Source organism: Balaenoptera borealis (assembly GCF_965194805.1).
Source record: "Balaenoptera borealis genome assembly, chromosome: 1".
In the NCBI taxonomy this organism is placed as follows: domain Eukaryota; kingdom Metazoa; phylum Chordata; class Mammalia; order Artiodactyla; family Balaenopteridae; genus Balaenoptera; species Balaenoptera borealis.
This window is the reverse complement of record NC_138860.1, coordinates 151,064,781-151,089,427: the sequence shown is the minus strand read 5'-3', so window position 1 is coordinate 151,089,427 and position 24,647 is coordinate 151,064,781. Positions and strand designations below refer to the sequence as shown.

At 35.4% G+C, this 24,647-nt stretch overlaps 1 protein-coding gene across 6 annotated transcripts in view; it reads left to right on the top strand.

The window, feature by feature from the left end:
• OSBPL9 (oxysterol binding protein like 9) overlaps positions 1–24,647 on the top strand; it is a 181,529-nt gene that overhangs the window by 129,498 nt on the left and 27,384 nt on the right. For 3 of the 6 annotated variants that reach the window (XM_082370742.1, XM_082370740.1, XM_082370744.1), the window contains 7 exons: positions 2,692–2,787; positions 3,473–3,520; positions 4,511–4,540; positions 5,353–5,403; positions 17,344–17,382; positions 20,900–20,990; positions 22,282–22,389. In XM_082370742.1, coding sequence (XP_082226868.1) covers positions 2,692–2,787; positions 3,473–3,520; positions 4,511–4,540; positions 5,353–5,403; positions 17,344–17,382; positions 20,900–20,990; positions 22,282–22,389 — 463 coding nt within the window. The remainder of the gene's footprint in view (positions 1–2,691; positions 2,788–3,472; positions 3,521–4,510; positions 4,541–5,352; positions 5,404–17,343; positions 17,383–20,899; positions 20,991–22,281; positions 22,390–24,647) is intronic. The other 3 variants (XM_082370743.1, XM_082370741.1, XM_082370745.1) reach the window with 1 other exon arrangement.

Genomic DNA, 24,647 nt, shown 5'->3' with positions numbered 1-24,647 from the left:
ATGACTTTCAAGGACATTATGAAAGTAACTTATATGAGTGAGTGGGAGGCTGGACTAGGTGGCCTTGATTCTGTGTACTGAGTCACAATATGTAGTGAAAACTTATATTTTCTTCTAGTGTATTATTCTTATAAGACTTGAGAAAACAGTTTAATTACTGTCAGTTGCTTGTCCACGGTAATAATAAATGCGTACATGTTATTTTATTGATTTAAGATGGGGAAACTATATATGTAGATTTTATTTTAAAGTATACCAAAGATTTATGGATTACTGTGCAAGGGAGTTTTAGGCCAGTTCTGGGACTTTAAGCTAATAACTGTTGTTACAAACCTCCCATTATACATTACATAAAGAAAAATGGATTGTTGAGTAGTAGATCTTTGACTTGGATGTTACAATGTGTGGTGTTTTAAGGGTAAAGTACCATTGTAGAAGATGATATCTAGGGGGAGGCAGGTCTGACAAAAGAGCCAAGGTGAGGTTCACATGATTATAGCAACACCAAAGAGTTGTTTTTTAAGACTTAATTTAGACTTAATTTCAGATCTCAGTAATATAAATCTAATTTTTTCCATTTATTTATTGGGGGATTTTTAATCAGATATAGTGACTTGTTCAGAAGGGTATGTTAATTAGATTTCTATAGTGGTAGTTCTAAATGGATTCAGAAGAGGGAAAATTCTTGAAGATCACTTTTTCTCATTTAGATCCTTCACCTTTATACTCATTTATGAATATGCCATTGACCTTTTTAGTATTTAGCAAGAACAATGTACTTAGCTGATTTTAACTGGGTTTTATAGTTAAATTATTGATAGTTATGTTATATTGCCCTGTGAAACAAAACAAAACGAAAATCCAAGCAGTCCTTCCAATTTTCCTGTGGTACAGTAACATTGAAAAGAAATCACTCCCTACTTTCTTAGTACAGTACTGTGGTATCTCTGGAATGTGATGGATTTATCCTTTCTTTTCCATGTCTTTTATTATCATACTCTACATAGTAAATGTTTCTAAAAGGATGTCTTTGGGGTTATCTTTAAGAATGAAGATGTTTAACTACAATTTTATAAATATATCTGGAGTTTACATATATTGCTTATTATGATCTTTCTTTCTTAAACTTTGTTTTTACATGACGTTTCTCATTGGAAAGGGGATTTTCAATACTCATTTCAAGCAGTTTCTCAACATGTATGTAAAAAAAAAAAAGGCAGTTTTTTGCCTTTGAATTTGAAAAAGAAAATGCATTACAAGATTAATTGTGGACTTAGGTTTTTAATGCTTTGATTAAGAATTTGAATTTTAGTTTGGGAAGAACAGCAATAGTATTAGTAGTAATTGACAGTGTTAGTAATTATAGTCTTTAGTAGAGGTCATAACTGCCACACTAATAATAGTAGGAGGAGGATGCCTGTATTTGGCAGGTAAGAAAATAGTTTAGACAGACGCAATATCTTGTTAGTGGCTGAGCTGCAATTAGAAACCAGGTTGGCCAACCCATTGTTTTTTCCATAATGCTATACTGTCTCAATCTGATGTTTGAGATCATGGCTGTGAAAGTGCTTTAATAATGATAAAGTGTTAGGCAAAGATGAGGTGTTGGTTTAATATAAAATGAACTCTGGCCTCAGTTGACTAAAATGGGGAATGTGAAATGATCAGCCCGTTTTGGCAAAAGGCAGGAGAGAGAAAACAATTGAAAGTCAAGTATGGTATGTTGAAGCACTATATTTCACCCATTTAGTACAGAGTTTTGTGGTTGGGTTGTGATTGTGACATTAGTGGTTCCCGACCCTTATTTCCCTGTTTAACTCCATGACTTCTGGGCATGCAGATATGGCAAGATGGTAGCCTTGTTCAATCTCAGACTATTTTGTCTTTTATACTCAAGATTGATATATTTTTCAGATAAAGATGATTAAGAACTCAAAGCTTTCTTTGGAATAAAGTTAAAACATAGGAATCCCGTGCTCTTGGAACTTAAAATTTTTAGCGTACAAAAAGTAGGACATGCAAATGCTGGACTGTTAAACTGAGAAATAAGTGGGCCCTCTAAATAAATAAACATTTACGAGGTGTCCAGAGTGTAGTGTTCATGCCAAGGGTGAAAATGAGTAGGGAACTTAAGACAGAAGTGTTGTCACTTTCACTTAGGGAGGACCCTGTTAGATGAGGTGAGAATTTTGAGTTTTCTTCTTTTTTTTTTTAAATAAGGGAAGAGGAGGAAAACATCAGAGCTAATGGGGTAGTTTAGGGAACAGGAGAACTAAATAGTGGGAATATGAATTTGAGATTAAGGGATTGGAGGATTGAACTGAACAAAAAGTAGGGGGGAAATAGGAGGTAATCTAGGTTGTTTTGTATATGTTCCTTTAGCTAAATTACTGTTGCTTTGGAGCCCATTATGGGGCTTTTGGGAGAGAAGAAAATGATTCTGAAAAAGCAGGGTAAATTCTAATTTGAACAGCAGCACATGTAATTGATGAACAGGGAACAGTGCTAGAAGTTCTTGAAGGAGATTGATGTACCACTATTCTTAGAGAATTTAGATAATTTAAATAGACCTATTATTTATGTAAAAGTTCTATTTTTAATTTAGAAAAATGAGATGTCATGTATGAAGGGTGAAGTATCTTTTGTACTATTAGACATTGCTGGGATTTATTGCAATTTTTTTCCCTCTAGGGTTTGGATTCAGGATTTGTTCCTAGTGTCCAAGACTTTGATAAGAAACTTACAGAGGCTGATGCTTACCTACAAATCTTGATAGAACAGTTAAAGGTATGGCATTCGATTATATATTGAATTTATATAAAGTAGTAAATGTTACTGAGCTGGATTTTGAGTAAAAATAGTTACTTGATGTTACTTTACAACCCTTACTGGTTTTTCAGTAGTTTTTAAAGCTAACCTAAACATAATCAGAAGAAAATAAGACAAGATTAGATTCATATTTTGTTTAAAAGTTGTGTGAAACTGGTAAATTTTAAGTGGCTCGATTTCTAAGGCCATTTTTCATTTTGGGGGAGTTGGGGGATTGGGAGAGTTTAACTTCTCTACTTCCTTTATCATTATTAAAATTTTCTCCTTCAACTCCCACTTTAAAATTAATTACAAGCAAAGCTCCTGGAAAGAACAAGGAATGTTGATAAACTTGGATGACAAGGCAGAAAAAACTTAGGTTTGAACTGATATTTTTAAGTTCTTAAAGTCATATGTTTTCTTTTCCTTGTAATTCTACCAGAGTAATTGATCTTGACTGTTTAAAATAGTTCAATAGAATCTGACTTGATAACAATGCCTTGAAGAAATGTGTGTTATCTTGTATTTTAGTAAACATTAATTATACATTTAATGCATGTATAAACCATCCCTGGCAGAAATATGTTTGCTTTTCTTTGCTTAGTAAATGTGTACTATGTAGTACAGGCTTGACGCTATAATCATTTTTTTCTTAATCCTGTAGCTTTTTGATGACAAACTTCAAAACTGCAAAGATGATGAACAGAGAAAGGTAACTTCTATAATCATGATTTTGACTTTAAAATTTTTGAAACCAAGAGCCTTTTGGAGAAGTAATAGAAGGACCTCGGTGTTTTGACTACTATAATAGTACTGTTGACCTATTATGATAGTATGTCATATAGATTTCAAGTGGAGTTTTCTGGTGAATTTCTGGTATGGTTTCATAATTGAACAAAAGAGTAACACAGAAAATTTTATTATGATACCCTTTTTGTAAGTACCACCTTTAGGAAGAAGTTCTTTCTCTTCAAGTATCATATGTTGAAGATTGAAAGTTATTAAATTTACATGTGGTCACTTCAGATATTAATAAAGCAACCAGCAAAATTTTCAAAATAAACCAGAAGACACACATGAGGGAACAAAATGAATGTTGCTTTAATTATAGTTCCTCCCTTTGGGTTTCTGACAACTACTTTGTAGTTTGAATATTGTTTTCTTTTTTTCAATTAACATTTTTCTTCTCCTTGACTAGATTTCCTGATGCAGCATCATTTATTTTTTTGCATTTCTGTTAACCATAGCCTTGCATTTGTCTTTTACACTTGGTAATAGTAGTAACTCATGTTTAGCTCACCTTCTTAGTTTTGGAATTCAGTCTCATGTCATTTTTTAAACAACTTTGCAAAATTTAAGGTGATTCTAAAATAAGCATTTTAAAATCACATAGTGAATCCTATAGGAAAAACAAAAATTGTTTTCAGGTAAGGGATAAGAATGTTTTATATTAGTCTTACAAATCTTGAATTGAATCACATGAATTTTATTTGAGGATATAATCCATAAAATGTTTGAATTTTTTATTTAAATGTTTGATTTAAATTAAAAAGTTTAACCAAAAGCACTCCCCAACCTGCCTGAACTGATTTAGAGTAATGAGTACATTTTGGTAAAATTCTTTAAATGACTAACCAGTAAAAAACAATGACACCTCTTTGTGTTTCTGATAATTTCTGTTTAAATTTATTATTTTTCACAGAAAATTGAAACTCTCAAAGAGACAACAAATGTAAGTTATATGTTTGATAAACTCTGGCTTTGCATTAGAAAGTGCCTTAAAATGTTTCTATTTTAAGTTGCTACTATTAATAAGAGCAATTGAGTTTTTAATTTTTATGAATTTTTACAAGAGTGTTTAAGAATTGTATTATCTCCTATCTTAAAGGACTTTAAGTGACTAGAATAATCCCTTTAATTGAATTGACTTCGTGTGCCATTTTATCTGTTTCTGGTCTTGTCTGTTTGAGACCCTTGGATAAAAGGTTTCATCCATGCACAATGTATATTCTCTTTTTTATAATTAAATATATAGTGATTTGAGTTTTCTGATGTACTGGCCTTCTGACATTATATAATGGGTTTCTAATAAGATTTGTATTTTGATAAAAGCATTTTAAAAACAGACATGGTAGTATTCCAGGTTCACCAATATTTTGATAGGATCCTTTACTCTCCATAATTCCATGAAAGTCTTGAATAGACGTTTTAGGAATTTACATTGGGATTGCCTGCTGATGATCTAAGAATTTGGAAGTTAATCAAATTCGCATCACTTTATGTTTGAACTGTTGAAAGACCCTTTAGATGTTATTCAGTATAAATTAACAATTTTTTGGTATTTCCAAACAATTCATAGAATTGCTAATGATAATTTCATTTGACACTATCAGCATGTTAGAACCCACTGGAAATCCAGAGAGGGTATTTTTTATGTAGAATAGACTTAAACACTGTATATTTGAACTGACTTTTATATTTTAAGTTTTAGCATTGTATGGCCATTTGGGGGAAGATCCTAAAATCAGTGTTTTGTTTTTATAGAGCATGGTAGAATCAATTAAACACTGCATTGTGTTGCTGCAGATCGCTAAAGTAAGTAAATTTTATTTTTGATTACTTTCATTTAATGGGATTTTAATATATGGCATTTTTCTCTAATAGCCAAAATACTCAGTTCTGAAATATATTACCTTTCTACAGTAAATTTAAGTTATAGTTTGGCGTTACTGGTACTATTGAAAAACCATTGTGTTTGGATGTTACCTTGCCAGCCTGTGCTTGTTTTTGATAAGGTCATTTGTGATGGTGGCTGGGAAGGAGGGGAGCACATTTGAATGACTCACCCTTTCCATTGTCACTGCTTGAAATAGGGACATATTTTGCAAAACCTTTCACAAAAAAGTTTTTCTTAGGAAAAAAGGAATTTAAACTTTAGCAGAGTTGTTTTTTTCATCCATAATGAAGAGTACAATAGAGATGTGTTTTTTTTTATTGTTTTTTACATATTTTTTCTAGTACTGAACTGTTGGGTTGGCCAAAAGTTTCGTTCATTTTTTTCCGTAAGATGGCTCTAGTAGCACTTAATTGTCTTTAACTTCATTCAAAACAATTTTGTTAGATTGATGAAACAGCTGTCATATTAGCGTGCATTTAAAAAAAGACTCATCAAAATTGGTGCATTTTTGTGTAGCCATTTTAATATTAAAGATGGAAGAAAAAAAGCAACATTTTCACCATACTGTGCTTTATTATTTCAAGAAAGGTAAAAACACTGCCAAAATGCAAAAAAAGATCTGTGCAGTGTATGGAGAAGGTGCTGTGACTGATCAAATGTGTGTGTCAAAAGTGGTTTGCAAAGTTTCGTGCTAGAGATTTCTTGCTGGATGATGCTCCACAGTCGGGTAGACCAGTTGAAGTTGATAGCGATCAAATCGAGACATTAATTGAGAACACTCAATGTTATACCACGTGGGAGAAAGCCGACATACTCAAAATGTCCAAATCAAGCAGTGAAAATCACTTGCACCAGCTTGGTTATGTTAATCGCGTTGACATTTGGGTTCCACATAAGTTAAGCGAAGAAAACCTTCTTGACCATATTTCCGCATGCGATTCTCTACTTAAACGTAATGAAAACGTTCTGTTTTTAAAACAAATTGTGACCGGCGATGAAAAGTGGATACTGTACAATAATGTACAGAGATCATGGGGCAAGCGAAATGAACTACCACCAACCACACCAAAGGCCAGTCTTCATCCAGAGAAGGTGATATTGTGTATATGGTGGGATTGGAAGGGAGTCCTCTATTATGAACTCCTTCCGGAAAACCAAACGATTCATTCCAACAAGTACTGCTCCCAATTAGACCAACTGAAAGCAGCACTTGATGAAAAGTGTCCAGAATTAGTCAACAGAAAACACGTAATCTTCCATCAGGATAACGCAAGACTGCATGTTGTTTCTTTGATGACCAGGCAAAAACTGTTACAGCTTGGCTGGGAAGTTCTGATTGATCCGCCATATTCACCAGACATTGCACCTGCGGATTTCCATTTATTTCGGTCTTTCCAAAATTCTCTTAATGGAAAAAATTTCAATTCCCTGGAAGACTGTAAAAGGCACCTGGAACAGTTCTTTGCTCAAAAAGATAAAAAGTTTTGGGAAGATGGAATTACGCAGTTGCCTGAAAAATGGCAGAAGGTAGTGGAAAAAAACGGTGAATATGTTGTTCAATAAAGTTCTTGGTGAAAATGAAAAATGTCTTTTATATTTACTTAAAAACCAAAGGCACTTTTTGACCAACCCAATACATTAATAAACCACTGCTTTAATTACTGTTCCTTATTCATGGAATAAAAACATATTTTGGATTATTGTGGTTGGTTAACAATTTCATGGATATTGCCTGCTTTTCTGAAAAATTTTGGTGTGTTCAACCTAAATATGTACTTGATTGCATGACATTTTGAGAAACAAGAATTTAGTGTTTGAAAATAAGTATTAAAAAAATTTTTTTTCCATTGACTGTACCTCTGTATTTCTAGCCAGTGGCTAGAAGCAGGTGGGCAGCCAATTCAGCAACCAGTTTTGGAAATGATGTTTGAGTTTTTAATTATTTGGCCTATTTTACTTATTCAGTTGCATATATTTGTTTGCCTAATAATGGACACTATTTTCCTAGCATTGTTAATGACACAATAGTATAGAAAAATGCATTTGTGCTTAGATAGTATGGATATTCAGCTTGTAAGTTTAGGGGTGAGGGGAAGTATCACTTTCTTTTGAGGCCAGATTCAGTATTAAAGTGTCAGAACTTAGGGCTTGTGTTCATTTTCTAGGTATTTTTGACCACTCTGCCTGATTTCCTATGTATGTGTCTAAATTCTTCCATCTATTTTTGTGAATCAGAATACATTCTAAAGCTTAAGAAGGGAGTATAGGGTTGGAGGCACAAAAGGGGTAAGGTTTTCTTTATTGTGAAATTAAATGGGTGGGTTGGGGCCACCTACAGTTACCCAGAAGCTTATATACAGATAACCAGTAAACTACATTAAGCCCAGTGTGAGTAGATAGGTATTTTAGGGATTCAACAGTGCCTTCTCTAGAAGATTGAGGAAGTAGAAGAGCTGATAGTGTTTAGGCCAATTTGGATCATCTCTACAAATCAATCAGGTCTTTAGATAGTTGTAAAACAGGGCAGCCTAGCCTCTTTCAGTAGCTCACCATTTAGCCACCCAACAAGAACATTTTTGATGTTCTGTCTTTGGAATGAGTTACAATTCAAGTTACTAGAACTTCTTTCTAGAAATTTCTACAGTTAAGTCAGTACCTGCTACCTGTCTGTTTTAGCCCAGCTTAATAGACCTGCATTTCAAGGTCCTTCAGAATGGATAACATGGATCAAGTAAATGGAGTTTGGCTTTTTAATTTTTTCCAGAAGGAATTTCATCGTTAAGGCTTTTTATGTACAGATACATCCCTCAAATTATATATATGTATCCTGTATGAACTCTTTGTGTATTTTTAAACAATTTAAGTGTAAATTAGACCATGTCACTTGCCTGCTCAAATCCCCTTATTGGTTTCCCACCTCCCTTGGAATGGAACTTAACCATAACTTCATGTCATTTGAGCCGTCACTACTCCCTCACCTCACCTTGCTTGATCACACCATTCTAACAACATCGGCCTGTTTTCTTTTTCTCAGGCCAAGTTTTTTCTGCTTCAGGGATTTGCATTTGCTTTCCCCTCTGCCTAGAAGGCATTTCTTCCAGACTTCCAGGGTTCACACCCTCACTTTATTCAAATTTCTGCCCACGTGAAATCTCTTTGGAGAGACCTTGCTGACCACTCTATCTAAAATAATCTCTACCCTCCCAGTAGTTTCTTTTTCTTCATGGTCTTGCATCATTAGCCAGATTTACATGGTATCCTGTTTATTGTCTGTCTATACCTGACTATAATCTCCATGAGGACTTTGTCTTAGAATGCTTGCACTGCCATAACAAAACACCACAGACTGAGTGGCTTTAACAACAGAAATTTATTTTCTCACAGTTTTGGAGGCTAGAAGTCCAAGATCAAGGTTCCTGTTGATTTGGTTTCTGGTGAGGACTTTCTTCCTGGCTTGTAGACAGCCACCTTCTCACTGTGTCCTTACGGGACCTTTCCTTGGTGGTACACACTGAGATTGAGCATGAATGAGAGCTCTCTTGTGTCTCTTCTTAGAAGGACACTTACTGGATTGGGACCCCACCCTTAGGACCTTATTTAATCTTAACTTACTTCCTTTACTCCAAATACAGTCACACTGGGGTTAGGGCTTCATTGTCTGAATTGGGGTGGGGGGCCCACAAACATTCACTCCATAACACCACTGTATCCTCAGTGCCTAGAACAGTTACCTGCCACAAAGTAGGGGCCTGATAAATAATTGTGAATTTTGAATGATTTTTTTAACACATAATTTTTAATAGTTGTGTGATTTAGTATTTCCACTATATGTATGATATTTTAATTTATCATCCTTATGAATTAATCTTTGCATAATCAGTCAATCTGTGATTAAGATATACAGTTTTTAAATAATAGTGAGAGGCAGCATTACATTTTTAAGAGCATGGACTCTGGAGCCAGATGGCCTGGGTTTGAATCCTTGTACCACCACTTGAGCAAGTTTATTTATCCTCCCTGTGCTTTGGTTTTCTCCTATATAATAGGAATAATAATATTATCTGTACTCTTGCTGATAGTGTGAAACTTAAATGAATTAGTGTTTGTAATGCTCTTAGTACCAAGCATATAATTAGTCCTAAATAATTGTTAACTTAAAAAAACTTTTTATTAGGACATAAATTTTAAAGCCACAGAATGGCATGTTGGTAAAATTTTGAGAACTTCCATCTAACACTGATGGGAATATAAATTGTTTTAGTTACTTTGGAAGATTATTCTGCCCTGGCAGGTTAATAAGACTTTGGAATCAGCTACTTTTAGAAGATGTATTGTCATCTGAGACCCCAAAGGGATGTGGCCCAAAAAAAAAGAAAAAGAAAATGTAGCTAATTTGATACCTTTCTTGTTTTGGGTTGATTTAGTTTTAGGTTCTTAGAGGCAGCATGCTATAGGTAGGATTTTAAGCTCCTTCCAGTTTTTTGAGTCTTTGATTTTAATTCTCATTCCCCAAAGCTTCCCACCTGCCTAAATGATTAGTGCATTGGTTCCCAAAGTTTGCTGCACATTAGAATCACCTGGGAATCTTTTAACAATTCTGACACATGGCTCCCATTCCCAGGCATTCTTGTTGTAGTTGCTGTGGTGTGTCACCTGGGCATTGGGGTTTTTCAACTCCCAGCTTGATTCTGATGTGTAGCAAAGTTAGGGCACCACTTGGTTATTGGGATTTTCAGGTAAGCTGTGTTAGCTCAGATGACTTCATTCTTCCTTTGTACCATAGATAGAGACAGCAGTGTTCCACTCATGGGGAATTGCAGAGGAAGTGAGGAGGGGAGGGAGCAGAGTGAAGATAATCTGGGAGACCCCTGCAGCTGGGGACTTGACCAGTTTTCTTCATTAAGATTAGGTGATATGACCAGATGTCACAACTTGCATAAGCAAAGGAAATTAATTTTAATAATGTATTTTATTTAACTCATCGTATCCAAAATAATACCATTTCAACATGTAATCAATATAAAAATTCATTCATTAATGAGATACTTCATTTTCTCTCCCTCCCTCCCTCTCTCCCTCCACCACCGCCCCCCCCACCCCCTGCACTAAGTCGTCACTCTCCTGGGTGTATTTTGCACTTTGAATTAGCCACATTCAGGTGCTCAATAGCCACATGTGACTAGTGGCTTCTAAACTGGACTTCCCAAGTCTAGATTATCGGTTTAGAACTGAGTTGTCTGACCATAGATACTTTTAAACTAGAATGTATGTTTAAGTTATCCTTGGATCCCAGGTTCTCTCCCTAGAATGTTTTTCTGCATAGACTTTTTGTTTATATCAGTATTCATTAATTTCTCATGAGAATTTTTTTAAACCAGGTTTATTGATATATAATTTACATACCATGAAGTTCACTCATTTAAACTTTATACTTTAGTGGTTTTTAGTATATTTACAAAGTTGTGCAGCCATCACCATAATATAATTTTAGCACATTTTTATCACCCCAAAAAGAAACACCATACATATGAAGAAGTCATTCCCTATACCTCTTTCCCTCACTTACCCTTGCCCCTGCCTTTCCTCCAATCCCTGGCAACTACTAATCTATTTTCTGTCTCTAGACTTGCCTATTCTGGACATTTCATATATTTAGGATCATACAATATGTGGTATTTTGTGACTGGCTTCTTTCACTTAGCATAATGTTTTCAAGGTTAATCCATGTTGTAGCATGTATCAGGACTTAATTCTTTTTTATTGCTGAATAATATTCCTTTGAATGATATACCACATTTTGTTTATCCATTCATCAGTTGATGAACATTTGGGTTGTTTTCATTTTTTGACCATTATGAATAATGCTGCTGTGAACACTTGCATATGATGTTTTTGTGCGGGGACGCATGTTTTCATTTCTCTTAAGTGTATACCTAGGAGTGGAGTTACTGGGTAACATGATAACTCTATGTTTAACTTTTTTAAAAACTGCTAAACTACTTTTCAAAGCAGCTGCACATAATATTTCCACTCATAATGTGTAAGGGTTCTTTTTTTTTTAAACATCTTTATTGGAGTATAATTGCTTTACAGTGTTGTGTTAGTTTCTGCTGTATAACTAAGTGAATCAGCTATACGTATACATATATCCCCACATCCCCTCCCTCTTGCGTCTCCCTCCCTCCCACCCTCCCTATCCCACCCCTCTAGGTGGTCACAAAGCACCGAGCTGATCTCCCTGTGCTATGTGGCTGCTTCCCAGTAGCTACCTGTTTTACGTCTGGTAGTGTATATAGGTCCATGCCACTCTCTCCCTTCGTCCCAGCTTCCCCTTCCCCCTGCCCACGCCCTCAGGTCCACCTTCTACGTCTTGTGTAAGGGTTCTGTTTCCCCACACCCTCACCAGCATTTGTGATTGTCTTTTTGATTATAGCCATTCTAGTGGTTTTCATTTACATTTCTTCTGGAGAAATGTCTATTCACATTCTTTGCCCTTATTTTATTTTATTTATTTATTTATTTTTAAGTCTTCATTGAATTTGTCACAACATTGCCTCTGCTTCATGCCTTGGCCTCCTAGCCTCAGGGCACGTGGGATCTCAACTCCCCGACCAGGGATCACACCCACACCCCCACACTGGAAGGCAAAGTCCCAGCCACTGGACTGCCAGGGAAGTGCCATGCCCATTTTTCTAGTTGGGGTTTTTAATCTTATTATTGAGTTGTAGGAGTGATTTTATATATTCTGGATACAAGCCATATCAGATATATGACTTGCAGATTTTTCTTCAAGTCTGTGGGTTGTCTTTTTACTTTCTTGATAGTGTCCTGAGAAGCATGCATATTTTAAATTTTGATGAAATCCAGTTTATCAGTCTTCTATTGCTTTTGCCTTTGGTGGCTTTTCTGAGAAATCGTTGCCTAATCCTAAACAACAAAGATTTATTCCTGTATTTTCTTTCAAGAGTTTTGTAGTTTTTGCTCTTACATTTAATTTAATGTATGGTCCACTTTGAGTTAATCTTTGTGGTGTGAGGTATGGATCCAGGTTCATTTTTTGGCATGTGGTTATCCAGTTGTCCCAGTCCCGTTTGTTGAATCTCGTCAAACTTGAATTAGAAATTTTCTTTCATCACCATAGCATATTTATTTTTTATTTCATGTAATAAGTACATGTATAGGTCCATAATTAAGAGAGCTTTCATTAGACTACATTGCCTTATTAGAAAGATAGGAATATATTTCATGTATCTTATTGGTAGGCATGGTTTTTTTTTTTTTTTTTTTTAAATCAACTCCCTACCACTGTGGTTCTGTTGTCATTCCTGAGTTTGTGGCACATGGTTAGTACTTTTTTTTTTTTTTTAATTTTATAGCTACTTTATTTATTTATTTATTTTTGGCTGTGTTGGGTCTTCAGTTCGTGCGAGGGCCTTCTCCAGTTGCGGCAAGCGGGGGCCACTCTTCATCGCGGTGCGGGGACCGCTCTTCATCGCCGTGCGCGGGCCTCTCACTATCGCGGCCCCTTCCGCCGCGGGGCACAGGCTCCAGACGCGCAGGCTCAGTAGTTGTGGCCTACGGGCCCAGCTGCTCCGCGGCATGTGGGATCTTCCCAGACCAGGGCCCGAACCCGTGTCCCCTGCATTAGCAGGCAGACTCTCAACCACTGCGCCACCAGGGAAGCCCGGTAGGCATGGTTTTAAAATACCGAAGTCTATAATTCTGGTCAAAAGTCTTGTCAAATTATGTTGTACTGATGTTTTTGTTACTATCATATTTCCAGATCTCAGTCATGCTTGTTTGTTCGAAGAAGAGAGAATAGCCATTGTGTTAAGGAATGAGGGACTTATAACCAGATAAACATATGTTATAATCTAAGTGGGAAGTAGCATTAGACCCTTTCTTTGTTTAATTAACATAATTCAAATTGAAATCAGTTGGATCTCTGGTTTAGTAGTACTTGAGATTTAGCTTTGGCTGACCCTGATAAAAGGCAACTTGCGGTTTACTTACAAAACAAAAACAATAAAAAGTTTTAAAAAGAAAGATGGGGGGAGGGGGGATGAGTGTAATACGCCTTTTAAAATAAGAGAACAAAATTCCTGAAGTTCATGATGGGAATGGATTGGTAGTAAGGCATTTAATAGTGTGGGTTTGTCTAGATTTGACTCTGCCTTAAAAGATAAACCACAGCAGTAACAAAAATAATAAACCCTGACTTAAAATACCCTGTAGATAGCATGCATTATTAATTGAGAATATTGTCAGATATTTAAGTTTATGTTTTCTTCCAGTTTTACTGAGACATAATAGACTTTGTAAGTAGACTGTGTAAGTTTAAAGTGTATAATGATTTGACTTACTGCATCGTGAAATGATTATCACAGTAGGTTTAGTGAACATCCATTATGTCATATAAATACAAAATCAAAGAAATAGAAAAAAAAATTTTGTCCTTGTGATGAGAACTCTTAGGATTTACTCCCTTAACCACTTTCATATATAACACACAGCAGTGTTCATTATATGTATCATGTTGCACATCACATCCCTAGTACTTACTTATCTTAAAACTGGATATTTAAGTTTATTTTAAATTATACCAGAAGTAGAAGTGGTGGTTTTCTTAGATAATATAATGTACTGTATCAGTAACATATTGCTATATAACAAACCAACCTAAACTAAGTGTCTTAAAATAGCAGCAGTCATGTATTTTGCTCACAAATCTGCAGTTTGGTTAGGCCTCATGACTTATTTCTGTTTCATGCAGTGCCACCTGTGGTGGCTTGATTGCAGGGGCAGGGGTGTATGTGTTGAGATGGGGGACCCAAAGGATCCACTTTCAAGGTGGCTCACTCACATGCCTGGGAAGTTGAGCTGGGGGCCTAGGTGCTCCTCCATATAGTTCTCTTTCCAGCTGCTTGGCCTTTCTCACAGTGTGGTGGTTGGGCTCCAAGAAAACAAGGTAGAAATTTGTGGCATTTCCATGACACCAGAAGTCACACATAGTCACTTCTGCTATGTTTATTGGTTAGGGACAGTCACAGAGTTTCAAGGATAGGGGCCATGAACTCTACCTCTTGTTGGGACCATTTTTGGAAAATTTAATCTACCACATGTATTTCTTTCCACTTATTGCCACTTACATATATCTCTATCTAAGAAATTCTTTGGAAAAGTCAATTTTAGAAATTAGAAATTTAGAAATTAATGGGGAAAACTAAAAGTAAATTAAAATATCATCTGAACAAGAAACTTTAAAATTTCTCTTTCTGTGTAGTTCTCAAGATTTTATTTTCAACTGTGTCTATTAAAAATTACTGAAACTTTGGATATTGTAAATATATAGTTAATTCAGTTGTGCAAATCCCAACATGAATTATGGACTTATCAAAATGCTTTTATTCTCAAAGATATGCAAAGGATATGCACTGTGTTGGCAGTTTGCAAGACCACCCCTAGGTTTGGTGATTTGCTTGGAAGGCACAACTTGTAATTGTACTCACAGCTATGATTTATCACAGCAAAGGATCCAAAGTAAAACCAGCAAAGGAAAAAGGCACATGGGGCAAAATCCAGAGGAAACTAAGGCCCAAGCTTCCAAGAATCTTCTCCCAGTGGGATCATACAGGGTGTGCTTAATTCCTCCAGCAACAGATTGTGACAGCACTTGTGAAATGTCTCCCAGGGAAGCTCATTAGAGACTCAACACCTAAGGTGTTTTTTTTTGTTTTTTTTTTTTAAATTTTATTTTTATTTATTTATTTTATTTACTTATGGCTGTGTTGGGTCTTCGTTTCTGTGCGAGGGCTTCCTCCAGTTGCGGCAAGCGGGGGCCATTCTTCATCGCGGTGCGCGGGCCTCTCACTATCGCGGCCTCTCTTGTTGCGGAGCACAGGCTCCAGACATGCAGGCTCAGTAATTGTGGCTCACGGGCCCAGTTGCTCCGTGGCATGTGGGATCTTCCCAGACCAGGGCTCGAACCCGTGTCCGCTGCATTGGCAGGCAGATTCTCAACCACTGCGCCACCAGGGAAGCCCAACACCTAAGGTTTTTTATTGGGGTTTTTGTCATGTAAGCACTGTTTACCTAGCACTTACCAAGCAAGAGTCCAGATTTCCAGAAGGAAAGCTGGTCTTCAACATAAGCCATTTTGTTTGCTTAAACAGATTAGGTGCAGTGAGCTGCCCTTATGATAGTGAGGTGGTGGGAACCCTCCTAAAATCCAGGTTCCTAGACACCAAGCCAACGGCCAACTTTGTAGGCAGGCTTTTCCGAGGATAGCTATTTCAGGCCTGCTATGTTAATTCTTTAAAAAAAAATTATCCCCAAATCTTTAAATTGCTCTTGGTTGTCCCGTCAATCTGTAGATTTCTGAGTAAACTCTGTAGTTAAAGAAAGAAAAAGTTATGTATAAATGATATATAACTTGGCTGTAAACCAAGACCAAATACTGGTTTCTATTAAAACTTGAAAACTTCTTGATAGTATGGAGTTAAAACTTTAAACAGTTTTAAGTTAAATATATTGTCTGTGTAATACTAATAGGTAGATTATAGTTACAGGAACAAATATGTTTGCTAACTTTTCACCACCTTCTTCCTTAAGTACATCCTTGGAGAAGAGAGGCAAGGCAAAATATCAATAGCATATTAGTTAAGACCTTGAATTCTGGAACTAGACTATATGTATTGGACTAGACACTGTAGACTAGACTAGACACTCTCTCTGTCACAGTTTTCTCATCTGTCCAATGGGGATAATAATAGTACCTACTTTATAGAGTTGTCGGTGGAACAAGTGAATTAATAATATACAGGCAGACCTTGCTTTATTGCATTTTGCAGATGTTATCTTTTACAAATTGAAAGTTTGTGGCAAACCTTGTGTCAAGCAAGTCTGTTGGCGCCATTTTTGCAACATTATTTGCTCACTTTGTGGTTTGTCACATTTTGGTAATTCTCGCAATATTTCAGACTTTTTCATTATTACTGTATTTGTTATGACGATCTGTGAGCAGTGATCTTTGATATTACTACTACAGCTCACTGAAGGCTCAGATGATGTTTAGCATTTTTTAGCAATAAAGTATTTTTAAATTACATACATTGTTTTTTAAGACAATGCTGCTGCACACTTCATAGACTACAGTATAATGTAAATATAACTTTTATATGCACTGGGAAACCAAAAAATTTGCGTGACTTGCTTTACTGCGATATTTGCTTTATTGTGGTGGACTGGGACCAAGCCCGCTATATCTCCAAGGTATGCCTGTACGTAAAATACCTGCCAGGTAGTAGGCGTTAGCCCCTATATCATCATTCTGTGGATATGGTGATTATGGTTACTGAAACAAAAATCAGACCATCTATTTAGAAAAGTATTGATATACTTCTGGGGCCAGCAGCCAGAATATGGGAAATTATGTCTATCCTGAGTTTTTAAGGGTATATGATTGTCATACCTTTGCAGTACGGTAAGAGTTTGGGGGTTGTGGAGACTTGGCATAATTTACTGTAAAGTTAAACCCAGAAATATTCAGGATCGTTAATCCTAAATTAATATATCTGCTTTCAGTCATTGATACCAATGTGACTACACAGTTCAATAGGATATTTCTACAAAGAATTTAATTAAATGCCTGTATAGAAAAACAATTGCCATGCTCTTGGTTAGAATTATGTTTGGCTAGGAATGGACCAGTGAAATTACTATCTTAGTGGAAGCAGAGTAGTAGTTTTCTAACGTTGTTGCTTACCCAGTAAAACAAGTTTTCTTACTAGGGAAGAAAGTACACAAGGTGTTACTTAAATGAAAGAATGAAGTTAATATTTTTAACATTTCTCCTTAAGGACCAGTGTAATGCGGAGAAGCACGCAGATGGAATTATAGTAAGTTTAATCTAATCTTTGTTCCCCTTTACTTCTGCAGAGCATTATAACCAGTTATGTCAGGAGAAGCCTGAATTTCTACTCATTTTTCAACACAAATTCCTCTTTTTACCTACTCACTGCTCTTTGTTTGTTGACTCTGGCAATTTTCCTTGAGCTCTTAAAGTTGGCCATCTTTCAGCAATCATTTGGAGGGGAAATGTCGATATTAAAATTTTGCTGAGTCTTGATTCTTATTGAATCACCTTGCATGTGTTAACTTGAAGGGTTAATCATGGTATAAAAATGCAGCTTTTATGACTAAATAAGGCATAACTCACAATGCTACATTTCTTGTCCAACTTCTTTTTTTCTAATGAAAGCAGAAGGGGAGGGGTACAGTATTGAAACATCTTAATTTAACTATATGGTTATAGGTTTCTATTAATTTCTTATCTTTATTTTTAGATTTTGTGTATTGTGTTAACTGTAATTGCTACTGTGGTGTATACTGCTTTTTTGTAGGAACAAGTTGCAACATGAATTCTTCCACTTATAGCCATTTTCTATTCTTTCCTCCCCTTGGGTTTTACTCTTCCCTTACATTCAACTTACCCACCAAAAAGAAAAGAAAATTTTATTGGAAATAAAAGTTAGAATTTGAAGATTTGCAGTTTAAGCTACCCTGGTTTTATGGTAGATGTGTGACTTGTGTTCAGACTGTATTTCTGAAGAAGGAGGCAACCTTTTTTGTCCGAGGCTTTACAAATGCCAGCTTATCTGAGATCTGGAAACTCATTTTGTAAATCTTGAAAACCATCTTATGATTATATTTGAAAGGATGAGCATGTTATGTTTATATTTGGTTTAAAATGAAAAATAAGTTATGTTTACATATTTCTTAAGAAAACAGAGTAAGAGAAACATTTTTAAAATTTGAATTAAACACATTGGAATTTTTGTTTTTCTTCACAGTGTGAGTTCATAGTTTGAGCCATGGTGATTTAATACAATTATATGATATAATTACAATATAATATAATATCTCTTCTGAGATATCAATTAAGATTATAAGCCTCATGGAAAAAGACTGTGTATGTTGTCTAGCATTTCATGGTTCCCAAAGACCCTAAGGAAAATTAATGATGGCAGTTATTTTTATCTCTTTTCTCTCAAAGCAAATCAGTTACTTTTTATTATGTTAAACAATAGTTTTATAAAGCGTACTAAAAATGTTTGATCATTTGTAGTTAAAAACATCTAGATAGTTTATACTGATAGAAAACCTGAACTTGTAGAAAACAAACATATTTGAATCATTTGATCAGGGACTATAGCAATTTTCCTTCAGAGTTTTTATTTTTAAAAAAAGGCACTGTTCATGGTTTAGGCCTTGGACCCAGACTGCTAAGACCTAGCCCTGCCACTTACTATCTGTGACCTTAGGCAAGTTACTTAACCTTTGAGTCTTTGTTTCCTCATCTATAAAGAAAAGTGACTTCTATCTCAGAGGATTGTTGTAAGATAGTATGCACATAGTACTCAATAAATGTTAGCTATACATACATATATGTATATATAATTGTATTTTATATTGTATTGCATGAATTTTATTAATTTTACAACAGATTAGGGTTTAGGATTGTCATTTGTTTGCACTTCTCAAGCTCTGCACATTCTTTTTTAAAGCAAGGCGTAGAATGTTATTTGACATTTTTTAGCCTGAAGTTGGTTGACCACGGACAGTAGTTGTATTTTCTGTTAACAACAGGAACAAAAGAAAAAGTCTAAAAGTGTTTTGTGGGATTGACAAACCTAATATTAGGCTTCTGAAAAACAGAAGATTGCATTCAAAAGATTGAATTCTGGTCCCTTTTTCCAAAGTTATTGTATTTCTTGGTCTCTTTAGTAATTTTTTCTTACATAATAGGTTGGGGATAAGGAGGTGGGATATTCTCATTCTTATGGCTCAGAGTATTAAAGGTGGGATTTTGCCTTTGTAAAGCACTTGGAGCCCTTTAGAGAAAAATCACTATGTAAAAATAAGGAATTTATTTTAAGAACAGCTCCAGGATTGTTGAGACACTTGTTTAGGTATTATGGCCCAGCCTGGTATCTGAAAATAGAATCCTAATGTAATAACCAGAAAGCCCTTAGAGACCGTAGCATCCAGACATTTCTTCATTTTATACACTGGGAAAGTGAGGCCCACAGAAGATGAGACTTGGCAAGTCACTGGTAGAGCAAGGATTCTAGGAATTAAAATTCTAAGTCTCTGTTTCTGTGCTTTTCCTAATGCTCCAGAACCTTCCTCACTTCACTTTACTAGGCTTTTGATTATTAATGATTGTTTTCAGAGCTTCTTCTCTGTGTCCTTTATTTTCTAGGACTAGAATATTTATGGTATGTAGACTGTTGTGACAAGAATCAGAATTCTTATGTTCAAATCAATTTAAGAGATCTGATTTAGTGATTTTTACATATTGATATTTATGCAGAGAGGGGATATAAGAAAAAAATAACTTAGGCATTAAATAAGAATGCTATAAAAACTTTCCTATTATCAGTTTCCATTGTTATGTGCTTTTAAATTTTTACAGATGCTTTTGGGGCTCATCAATAAAGTATCTTTTCTAATTCTGTTTCAGTATTTTCTATTACAAGCTCTACCTAATACATGTTTGAAGTTTAGTTTTCCAGATCAAGGAAAGCTAAAAAACTTAAATTTTTATTTCTTGGGTTTTATCTAGTATAGTCTTCTAAGTGGTGGTTTCAAACTTAACTTTGGCAAAGGCCTTGGTTTAAAATTTCCCCCTCCTCCAAATAAAAAAATATCAGTAAGCTTTGGAGTCTTGTTTTTAAAATGCCATCATGCTGGCAAAATAGTGTCTTGGCTTGGAGTCAGAAGAACGTAGACTTTTTTTTTCTCTCTAAAATTGTAACTACATGTTTGAGTATTTTTTCCCCTTCTAAATCCTCAAAAAGAAAAGACGTCCAATTAGAAGATACATTTCTTTGCCTTTAGTGACTGTAAAACTAGATGCCTATACGGTGCAATACACATTGGTGGCAGTAGTATGGGATGTAAAAATAAGATTGTAGTGGTACAAATACATTAGCTAGTCATAGGTATAATGCTTATTAATACCAAAGCAGGAGAGAGCATTTCTCCATCTTTGATATTTGTGGTGAATTAAAATTTCAGAAGCACTGAGTTGAATTGAGAGGTTATTATTTTGGCTTCCTGAAACCATTCTACAACTCTTTCCAAGTGTTTTCATTTAGTTTTACCTTTCTATATGTCAGAGATTCATTCATTTTCCCTCCTTACTATGCTTCTTTAAATAATCTTATAAGAAACTCTTAGACTTCCGTATAGTAAAGTTGTTTTATTTCCTCTTTGCAATTTGACCAACATGTCTATACAGCTACCCTCAGGACTTTGCTGTCAGAAATGTGGGCTTTTCATACATTTGGGAGGGTCAATGCTGGAAGGGTATTTAATTAAAAATAACTATACTGTGCTTCTTTATCTCAGAGTACTATTAATCCTGTAGATGCAATATATCAACCTAGTCCCTTGGAACCTGTGATCAACACAATGCCTTCCCAGACTGTCTTACCTCCAGGTATAGTATAATATTTGGAAAAATGTTTCACAGGTACATTGATGACAAAAAACTTAATTTTTTATGGCAGTTGTAGTAATCTTGAAGGTTTTTTTTGTTTGTTTTTTAATAAGTAAAAGGAATCTCACACACAAAATACAGCCAAAAATGAACTGGAAAAAGATGATAATATTTTGGTATTGGGGCTTTTTGAGTACAGTTAAAGGGCTTTTGGTTTTCAAAGTGAGATGGAAGACAAACATGGTTACTTGGATTAGCTGCTGGGACAGAATCCTATGACCCAGGATTCATGGTTACCAAGGAAAACTTAATATACCTTGATCTACTTGAAAGTAATCCAGGAATGTTCTATTTTGTCATATTCTTTATAGCTCTGAATAATACAAATGGTTTCTTCATGGTGGACTTAAAGATAATGAAAAAGGGAAGAATGAAATTTGTGATGCCTACTGATTAGATAGACGTGTATTTTTAGGGATAGAGTAATAAATTTTTTTTTTTTAACTGGCAGAGGAGGGCTTAAAGCCAACACCCACTGGTTCCTTTTACCTTTTTGTTGCATCCAACATTTCAGTGTTTTCACTGATGACATAAGTCAGAAATTTTACTGGAAAAAAGAAAATCTTTTAAAAAATACTTATTAAGTATGTGAGATCTTTTTATGAATTTTTACTCCTTAGGAGAATGAACTTAATATCTCTCACGAGATTAAGAGGAAGTACTGTGCCCCATTTTAGATTTTACAAGTGGTTTGATCCTTGGGGGGAAACAGTTTATCATCCGAAGCATTTGCTGGTTTTACAGAGCAGTTATACTGAGGTATTGGCCTATCTTGACTAGTCTCTTGATATCCTGCCTAGTGTCTTAGTACTAGGTAGCATATCATCATTGAGTTTAAAGGGGATTGGGGGTCAGAAAGGAGGAGTAGAATGGAACTTGACTTAATAGAATATTGTCTCAAAAATTACTGATCTTCAGGATATTGCAGTTAAAGAGTTGTGTTTGCTACCAAACATAAAATAGATAACGAGTGGGAAGCAGCCACATAGCACAGGGAGATTAGCTCAGTGCTTTGTGGCCACCTAGAGGGGTGGGATAGGGAGGGTGGGAGGGAGACGCAAGAGGGAGGAGATATGGGGATATATGTATATGTATAGCTGATTCACTTTGTTGTAAAGCAGAAACTAACACACCATTGTAAAGCAATTATACTCCAATAAAGGTGTTAAAAAAAAAGAAGAGTTGTGTTTGGCTTTTTCTCTAATTTATTTCACGTGTTCAAATCTCCTAGAACCTGCTCAGTTGTGTAAGTCAGAGCAGCGTCCATCTTCTCTACCAGTTGGACCTGTATTAGCTACTACCTTGGGACATCATCAGACTCCAACACCAAATAGTACAGGTACAGATTTGTGTAATTCCTTTACTTCCCATAACTGCCCATTAACTTTCAACATTTGTATTTGATTACTGATGGGAAAAAGATTGAAGAAAGGTTGTGTATTTTGTATTGGAGATACCTTAGCTCTATCATTACAGTTCCATACATGGAGTGGTTAACTTTGTGATTGAACCAGAAGTTTAGTAATAATTATAATTTAAATGAAATAAAATACTGCAGAGTTTTGTGTATTTGTTTACCTTAAGACTTACTTTGAAGCTCTGTATTGGCTTTTTAAAAAAATTTGCTCGAGTTAGATTTATATACTTTCTTACTGTAAAGGAATCAGATAATACAGAAGTATGAGAACAAAAGTTGTAAGTCTTCTTTACTCTTTGTCATTTATACATGTATGTACCTACATACCTATATTGTATATTTTTATTGTTTTTTCCCTGACCTAAATGAGATCATGTGGTTCTGTGACTTTCCCTTTTCATTTACTGAGAACATTTAGAGAGCTTTCTGTGTTCATACACTTAGGTCTACAACATTCTTTCTACAGCTGCTCAACTGGCTATTACCTGTTTTTCTGCTGATGGACATTTATTTAGGTTGATTCCAAAATTTTCCTATTATAAGCAGTATTTCAGGGAATATCCTTGTACAGCACCTTTTGGCACATAAGAATTTTTTAAGGATAGATTTATTGGTCACATTTTTGCCAATTTTATAAGCAAAAAAAGGATACTTGATTTTAGTTTGCATTTTCTTTTTTTTAACACAACTTTTTTTTTTTTAATCAGTCATCAGTTTTATACACATCAGTGTATACATGTCAATCCCAATCGCCCAATTCAGCACACCACCATCCCCACCCCACTGCAGTTTTCCCCCCTTGGTGTCCATACATTTGTTCTCTACATCTGTGTCTCAACTTCTGCCCTGCAAACCGGTTCATCTGTACCATTTTTCTAGGTTCCACAAACATGCGTTAATATACGATATTTGTTTTTCTCTTTCTGACTTACTTCACTCTGTATGACAGTCTCTAGATCCATCCACATCTCAACAAATGACTCAATTTCGTTCCTTTTTATGGCTGAGTAATATTCCATTGTATATATGTACCACATCTTCTTTATCCATTCGTCTGTCGATGGGCATTTAGGTTGCTTCCATGACGTGGTTATTGTAAATAGTGCTACAGTGAACATTGGGGTGCATGTGTCTTTCTGAATTACAGTTTTCACTGGGTATATGCTCAGTAGTGGGAATGCTGGATCATATGGTAATTCTATTTTTAGTTTTTTAAGGAACTCCATATTGTTCTCCATAGTGGCTGTATCAATTTACATTCCCACCAACAGTGCAAGAGGGTTCCCTTTTCTCCACACCCTCTCCAGCATCTGTTGTTTGTAGATTTTCTGATGATGCCCATTCTAACTGGTGTGAGGTGATACCTCATTGTAGTTTTGATTTGCATTTCTCTAATAATTAGAGATGTTGAGCATCTTTTCATGTGCTTCTTGGTCATCTGTATGTCTTCTTTGGAGAAATGTCTACTTAGGTCTTCTGCCCATTTTTGGATTGGGTTGTTTGTTTCTTTAATATTGAGCTGAATGAGCTGTTTATATATTTTGGAGATTAATCCTTTGTCCATTGATTCGTTTGCAAATATTTTCTCCCATTCTGAGGGTTGTCTTTTCGTCTTGTTTATGGTTTCCTTTGCTGTGCAAAAGCTTTGAAGTTTCATTAGGTCCCATTTGTTTATTTTTGTTTTTATTTCCATTACTCTAGGAGGTGGATCATAAAAGATCTTGCTGTGATTTATATCAAAGAGTGTTCATCCTATGTTTTCCTCTAAGAGTTTTATAGTGTCCGGTCTTACATTTAGGTCTCGAATCCATTTTGAGTTTATTTTTGTGTATGGTGTTAGGGAGTGTTCTAATTTGAATCTTTTACATGTAACTGTCCAGTTTTCCCAGCTCCACTTATTGAAGAGACTGTCTTTTCTCCATTGTATATCTTTGCCTCCTTTGTCATAGATTAGTTGACCATAGGTGCGTGGGTTTATCTCTGGGCTTTCTATCTTGTTCCATTGATCTATGTTTCTGTTTTTGTGCCAGTACCATATTGCCTTGATGACTGTAGCTTTGTAGTATAGTCTGAAGTCAGGGAGTCTGATTCCTCCAGCTCCGTTTTTTTCCCTCAAGACTGCTTTGGCTATTCGGGGTCTTTTGTGTCTCCATACAAATTCTAAGATGATTTGTTCTAGT